We start from the raw sequence: 7,218 nt of genomic DNA on the forward strand, positions 1-7,218 counted from the left end.
GCAGAAATTAAAAATCAGATTTAGAATAGGACATGGAACAAAGACTATTGCTGCTGGTATCAGGAAGATCTTAAAAGCAGAGATGGCAGAAAGATGTTTTTCTGTGTTGAGTGACTATGCAAAGTCATTTGCCTGTGAGGACCACAATAAATTATGGATAACACGGTGAAGAGTATTTCAGGATACTTCACTCTGTTCATGTGGAATCTGTACACAGACCAAGGGGCAATTGTTTGAGTAGAATACAGGCACACTGCACGGTTTAAAACTCAGGAAAGGTTTGTGTCTCGTTTATATCCTTTTGCCATACTTATTCAATCTGTGTAATCCAAAGAGGTTGGACTATGTGAAGAACATAGCATCAGGATTGGAGGAACAACTTACCATATACAAATGACTGAGTCTTGCTTCCTGAAGAGAACTGGGAGCATTTACAAATGAAGATCAAAGCCTCCAGTATGGATTACACCTCAACAGAAAGAAAACAACAATCCTCACATTGCAGCAATAAGGAAATTCATGATAGATGGAGAAAAAGTTGAAGTAGTCACAGATTTCATTTTACTTGGACCCACCACAATCAATGCCCATAGAAGTAACAGTCAAGAAATCAAACAATATTGCACTGGGCAAATCAGACCTCTTTAAAGTGTTAGAAAGCAAAAGTGTCACCTGACCCAACACATGGTATTTTCACTTGTTTCATATGCCTGCAAAGCTGGACAATGAATAAGAAAGACCAAAGAAGAATTGATGCTTTTGAATTATGATGTCAGCAAAGAACACCGACCAACTACACAAGTACACTGCCATAAGAACAAACCAATCTGTCTTGGGAGAACTAATGCCAGAACATTCCTGAAACGCAAGGATGGCCAAGAAAATGGTCTTACGTACTTGAAACACATTATTAGGAGGGACCAGTCCCTGGAGAGGAACATCATGCTTGGTAAAGGAAAGCAAAAAAGAAGACGATTTTCAACAAGATGCATTGACACAGTGGCTGCAACAATTGGGAGGATGGCACAGGACTGGGCAGTGTTTCCTTCTGTTATGCATAGGGTCCTATGAGTTGGAACTGACTTGATGACATCTAGCCACCACGACCACCTTTTCCTGGAGCTATGTATACGCTACAAGAAAAATTACATGCCTTTCAGTATTTTTCAGTTGTTTTAATTAATTTATGATTGAATTTTGAAAGTCAAGTCAAAAATCTTAGGCTTTTTTCCTTCTTTTTTTGTACAAAAATATCACAGCAAGATAAGCAAAGAAGATAAGGAAAGGATAGAGGAGATGATCATGGGACCGGAGAGTTTCAGGTCATCATGGCTATTTTAAGAAGAAATTGTAAACTTTGAAGCTTCTAAGGTTTTACTTCTCTTCAGGAAACCATGGATGAGGTTACCTTTCCCCAGGAACAGGAAATGAAAAGTCCCCTAAGCATGTGTGTCTAAAGAAGACAAGAAAGCGATAGTTTTCCTCCTAGAAAATGTTTCTCTATTAAAGCTGCTCGCCCACTTACACCGCTTTGCTCTCTCCCATCCCCCTTGTAGCTTCCTGGGATCAAAGAGAAAGAGAAAGCCAGGTTTCCATCAGCACAGGGAGCATCGTGGAGGTGGAAGCTGCTATCAGGGACTTTCTAACGCATTGGGACTCACTGGCAATGGGTCAAGCTCATCTAAATACATCAAGTTAAGGAGAGAAAAACAAACACCCTGAAACTGCCTTGCAGAAATTCTCCCGGCTGTGTCTGCACTCAACCACTATGGGGGAAAGAAATAATAATAAATACACAACATCTAAATTCTCACTCCGGGATGCTGCTCAGCCCTGACTGCACGCTCCCACCCCGTCACCTCTCTGCCCCACAGCACAGAAAGCCCAGTGGCCTCCTGGCCCACATTTGCATAGTTTTAATAATGTTGTCTGAGCTGCATGTATGGCCCGTTTCTGAGGAGCACTGGTCCAGCCTCCAGGAGTGTCTGCATCCAGAAACGGAGCCCCATCTTGCAGCAAGTTGTCCACGTTACTGAGAAACAAGCCCCTTCCTGAGGGAGAAGGCTCAGGCGGTTTTGTCTGTGACTTCAGACTTTGCTCTCTGCATCATACAGCGACGGACTATGCTGTCGAAGCTTCCGAGGTAAAACAGAGCAATAGTGCGGAAAAGGCCCATGGTCACCACCTGCGAGACAGAGAAAGGCCATTCAGCTCAGTCCAGCTCATTTGAGGCTAGGTGTCCACAGGACTCTCAGGACACATCTTTCAGTGTCTGAGTCTGAGGGAGACTCTAAGTGTCAGTGAAATACGTCAGTTCTGGACCATTGCATAGCACGTAGCCTGCCGAATGGAAGACAAAAAAAAGTGTACCCGATTAATAAATTCAAATGAGAAAATAAAGACAGGAGATGTTTCATCGTTTTAGAGTTTTAATAGCCAGGAAAGATCCACTCCTGTATCCTAAAGATCCAAACTGCAACCAAGGCTTTTTTGGTTCAAGGTTTATAATCTGAGCACAAAAATCAGAACCTATACCCCCAAACCAAACCCACAGCCAGTGAGTGGATTCAGACTCACGGCACCCATGGGACACAGCAGAACTTCTCCTGAGTGTTCCCCAGATTGTGGTCATCTGCCTGAGCCCCTACAGACAACCGTTTACCTCAGTACCCAGCAAGTAAGATGTCAGTCCCTTCTCAATTCCTGAAGTAACAGCTTTCACTTGCTCCCTCGTTATCTTTGGCAGAGAAAGATAAAAAGTTGATACTTCAATGATAATTCTCTGCATCCTCAAATACAATGTATACTCTCTCTTCAGCCTTTGTTCATGGAGACTTGACAACAGACAGCCTTTGTCCATCCATCTGTCCACCTGCCTATCTGTCTAATGGTTCAGGTAGCACTGACCTGCTGGAGTCCTTCAGTGATGGACGTCACTGGAGCCATCCCAGAGGTCAGAGATGAGAGCATGTAGCCGTCGGAGCCAATGGAACTGTTAAAATTTCCTTGCTGAAATGCAGAAGAAGAGAAAACAAAGGAATTACAGTAACATGGGAACCCACTCAACATACCAGACACACTGGCGTGAGCGCATTCACTCCACATAGGATAAGATGGTAGCCAGCACCCATCAGAACAAGGCCTTAGGAGATCGGTCCTCATAGCATGGGTCCACAGAACCCTGGGGCCCCTGAGGCCCTTTCAGGGGATCCCTGGGAATATAAAGCCATTGTCATAATTATATCAAGATGCTCGTTATCTTGTTCATTGCAGTGACATTGGCACCAAGGGGCAAACTGCCGGTGCATTTGCATGAGTCTCTATGGTGGCAAAACAGGCCCAAGGGGCAGCGATCTCCCCTTCACACGCACAGGCAGTAATACAGAAGCACACAAACAAAATCAAAGTGAGCCACTCTAAATAACCATTCACATGTCAGTTCTGCTTAAACCGCCCTTGGTAAAGCGTACCACTGACCACTCAATTCAAATTCAACCGTTAAGAACTTGCCTTCTCAACGCTCCGGGAGACCAAGTGCAAAGTGCACATCAAGAACTTGGGCTGCAAGGCATGTGGGAGGGAGAAGGTAGCCCTGAAGACGGCATTTGTCCCTGAACTAGCTGCTGCCTTCATGAGCACCATTTTCACAAAAGAGTTATTCAGACTCGGGAGTCAGCACGTTTTACAGAAAATGAATGAAAGGAACATGTTACTTCCAGGGCATCAGCTTATAGCATTTCATGATTATAAAATCCAAGCTTTCTGGCAGAAATTAAAAATTGTGAAAACTTGTACCCACTCCATCCTGAGTTTCTCTAAGCTTCCCAACACATACTTTCATGGTAAGATCAGCAGCGAAAACCATGAATGTGATTTTTTCCCCCCACATAACTTTGTGAACCCATATTTTTCACATCACTAATATATAGTGCCACAAAATCATGAATGGGTAAAACATCCAACCAAAGTGCAGGCCAGGCCAGTGGGTTTTACTATAATGGAGAAGAGACAGTTCACTGATGGGACTTTCAGCTCCATATTGCAACTAACCTTTTAGAAATGACTTTTGGTTGAGTTTTCATTTATATTGAAAGTGAACACTGACGATTATCTGAAAAGCCTAGGAAATAATCTCTCTCTTTTCCAACTGTGTATCTGTGTAAGGTCAGGTTGTCTTCTCCTCCTTAAATCAAAAGCACATATTACAGAGACTGAGTGAAACATCAGCTAGAGGAACTCAGCTGCCTTCTACGAATATAGCTATCACAGACACTGCGAAGGCAGCCTAAGTGTAAAACACTGCCACTTTCTCAGTAAATTTTGTTGTTGACAGCAACCACACGTGGTCACCATTTGTAACATTTGTCCCCACCCAGGGACCCTACTGAAATGTATACAGATGTGAAAACTGTCTCCTGATGGCATTAAAAGGAAGATGGCAAAGCCGGTTTGGGCAGGACTCTGGGTTTCCTGCTTATTTCAACTCAAAGCCAGCACATTCAGAGTTTTTAACAAGTCTAAGGATGGAGGTTCGAGTCCACCCAGCAGTACCTGGGAAGAAAGACCTGCAGTGTGATTCTCATAAACCTGTCATCAAGTAGTATGGGGTCCCTGAGTGGAGACAAATGGTTAACACACATGGCTGCTAACTAGAAGGTCAGCAGTTTGAATCCACTCTGAGGTACACCTCAGAAGAAATGCCTGGTGATGTCCTTTTGAAAAACCAGCTACGGAAAACCACGTACAGTGTAGTTCTTCTCTGACACACGTGGGGTCGCCCACGTTGGAATTACACTGAGACCAGCTGGAGGTGACAGACACCTTTCAAAAGAGTCTCTGAGAGTTCTTAGTTCTACTTAAGTCAGCCCAAAGCAACAGGACTAATGGAACAGAGTGTGCTGACTCTTTGTATTCTAGTTGTCCAAAAAGCTTTCTAAATTCAACGTGGGCCTATGATGTACAGATATCCCTCATGCATGTGTACACGATATCGCATTCTGTTTTCACCCCATTTTAAAGCCCCCTTGTATTTATTTCTGCTCATCAGAAAATGTGGTGCATATGTCATTGTTCTTAAAAAAAAATAACGCCTGGCTTCTAAATGCATCATTTAGATTCAAAGTAGTCCAGAAACATTGGCTACCCAAATTGCTGGGGGGGGGGGGGGTGGAGAGGAGACTAAAAAGGCAAGAAGTGACTGGCTTACAAGCTTTCAAGAGGGCACGGAGGAAAGTAGAATCTCCACTGAGTAATATCCAATCTATCTGGGCAGGGCTGATGAAAAGAGATGGGGATAGGACTCTTGTGGTACAACAGTGAATAACTGCTGTCAGGACTGACTGTGAGGGTTGGAAATGTAAAGTTAGATGTTTTGTAGCAAAAGGAGAGGAGTGGTTGACTTTACAGTCTAGGAGCTGAGGTCCCGGAACCATCAAGGGAGAAGAGCAGAGAGAGGGACCCTACCCAGAGAAGCAGTGATGCCTGAGATGGAGGCAGAGACGATGACGTGGAGAGATGGAGTGGCTGGGGACTCTAGACCCAGAGAGGGAGAGGCGCTGTGTGCTGAAGACCGGGGGGCAGGCTTGTAGGGTATACCCTTTGGTTGGTTGATGATGCATGGAGGGGATTGTAACCATGACAATGAAATAATATACGATAGGATGAATGTAAAGCTAATGCTCTCCCATGTAAACTATCATATAATTCATGACAAAATTTTTTAATAAAGAAAGCTTACATGCAGAGTTGACATGTGGATGGGCCCAGTGGACTGGCTGTATTTTTTCAATTAGCTACCAGTGGGAAAACAACAGTGGACACGTGGAAGAGGCAAGAACACTCCTCAGTCACAGAGCCTGATGATAAGGAATGAGACTTGTCCAAAAGTAAAAGCAGACAACATGCTGAATGTCGAACATAACATTCACTCATCCCAGACACATCTCACTTTCCTTGCAATGAGATGTACCTAAGTTCCCAGAAGGTTACGCTGCGAAAACTGATTCTGAGGTGGTTCAGTGCTGTTAATTCAGTTCTGACTCACAGCGACCCTGTATAGGGTTTCCAAGGAGTGGCTGGTGAGTTTGAACCACCGACCTTGCAGTTCAAACCAACCCTGTGGCCGCATGCTTATCCTCTGGTGCCACACCAGGGCTGAGGTTAAGATACATAATTAGTCTTCAGATGTTTACTAATTGATACTTAATCAAAAGTGGATCTAAGGGAAGAAGAGAGTTCAGTGTTACATACGATGAACTTAACTGGCCAGAAAACCATGAAAATGTATGTTTTGAAATAAGACCTTGGACAAATACCTTTTCAGAAACTGTTATTGTCGTGTTGTTATAGGTAGTGTGGCATCCGTTTGGCACACAATGGCCCTGCAGACTTTCTGAGGCTATCGATCTTCATGGGAGCAGAAATAGAAAGCCTCATCTTTCTCCCGCGGAGTGGCTGGTGGGTTTGAACTGCCAATGTTATGGTTAGCAGTCCAGAGCTTATTCAAGAGCTCCACCATTGCTCCAAGTAGTACTAAAGCCATCAACAGAAAACACACAACAAGGATGTTACTTACTATGGCGTCTTTAACGATTTGTTTGGCCACCTGCTCCGGTTTGCAGACAGACGTGGTCTCTGAAATCAGTCGAGTCTCCAAAGGCTTAAAAGGAAAAAGGTATACATGTCAATACTATTACTGCCTGTTACATAGAAAACCCACCTCTCTTCCAGCCTCTCTGCCACTGTGCAGGTCCTTGGTTTTAGAATAAGGTCCGTCTGGATTCAAATAGGCATCTATTTGGTCACTGCGTATAAAATTTGGCCCAGTGACCTCAAGGGAGACAAGGATGTCCTGGCACCTTCTGTAGGACACGTGGGTCTCTCAGCTTTACCAAGAACCATCCCAAGGAGAACATAGCAATGGACACGAGGTAGCATGCCCCTCTTTGGACCCTCCCTGCTGGCCAGTTAGCCAACTGGTAGTGTTTGTGCAGAGTCTGGACTGCACGTCCTGAGAGGTATGTATCCGTGACCCCCTCACTGGGCAGCAGAGAGTCACTGCCTGTGGACAGAGCCAAGGACCTGTGAAAGAAGACCCACTGTGTCCTGGGGACCTGCAGAGCAGGAGGAGAATGGGAACCTGAGAGGGGCAGCTTGGGATAAAGCACTACGTGGTATCTTACGTGGCTGTGTGGGAGTCCTGGGGGATGTGAACCGTTA

At 44.6% G+C, this 7,218-nt stretch overlaps 1 protein-coding gene across 1 annotated transcript in view; it reads right to left on the reverse strand.

Moving 5' to 3' along the window:
- Window positions 1–2,065: 2,065 nt before the first annotated feature.
- The window catches only part of KDSR (3-ketodihydrosphingosine reductase), a 43,470-nt gene continuing 38,317 nt past the window's right edge, over window positions 2,066–7,218 (reverse strand). The window contains exons 8-10 of the mRNA XM_006837535.1: window positions 6,575–6,658; window positions 2,908–3,009; window positions 2,066–2,185 (exon numbers count right to left, since the gene is read on the reverse strand). Of these exons, the coding sequence (XP_006837598.1) occupies window positions 2,066–2,185; window positions 2,908–3,009; window positions 6,575–6,658 (306 nt within the window). The remainder of the gene's footprint in view (window positions 2,186–2,907; window positions 3,010–6,574; window positions 6,659–7,218) is intronic.

The sequence above is a fragment of the Chrysochloris asiatica genome, unplaced genomic scaffold, assembly GCF_000296735.1.
Source record: "Chrysochloris asiatica unplaced genomic scaffold, ChrAsi1.0 scaffold00021, whole genome shotgun sequence".
In the NCBI taxonomy this organism is placed as follows: Eukaryota; Metazoa; Chordata; class Mammalia; order Afrosoricida; family Chrysochloridae; genus Chrysochloris; species Chrysochloris asiatica.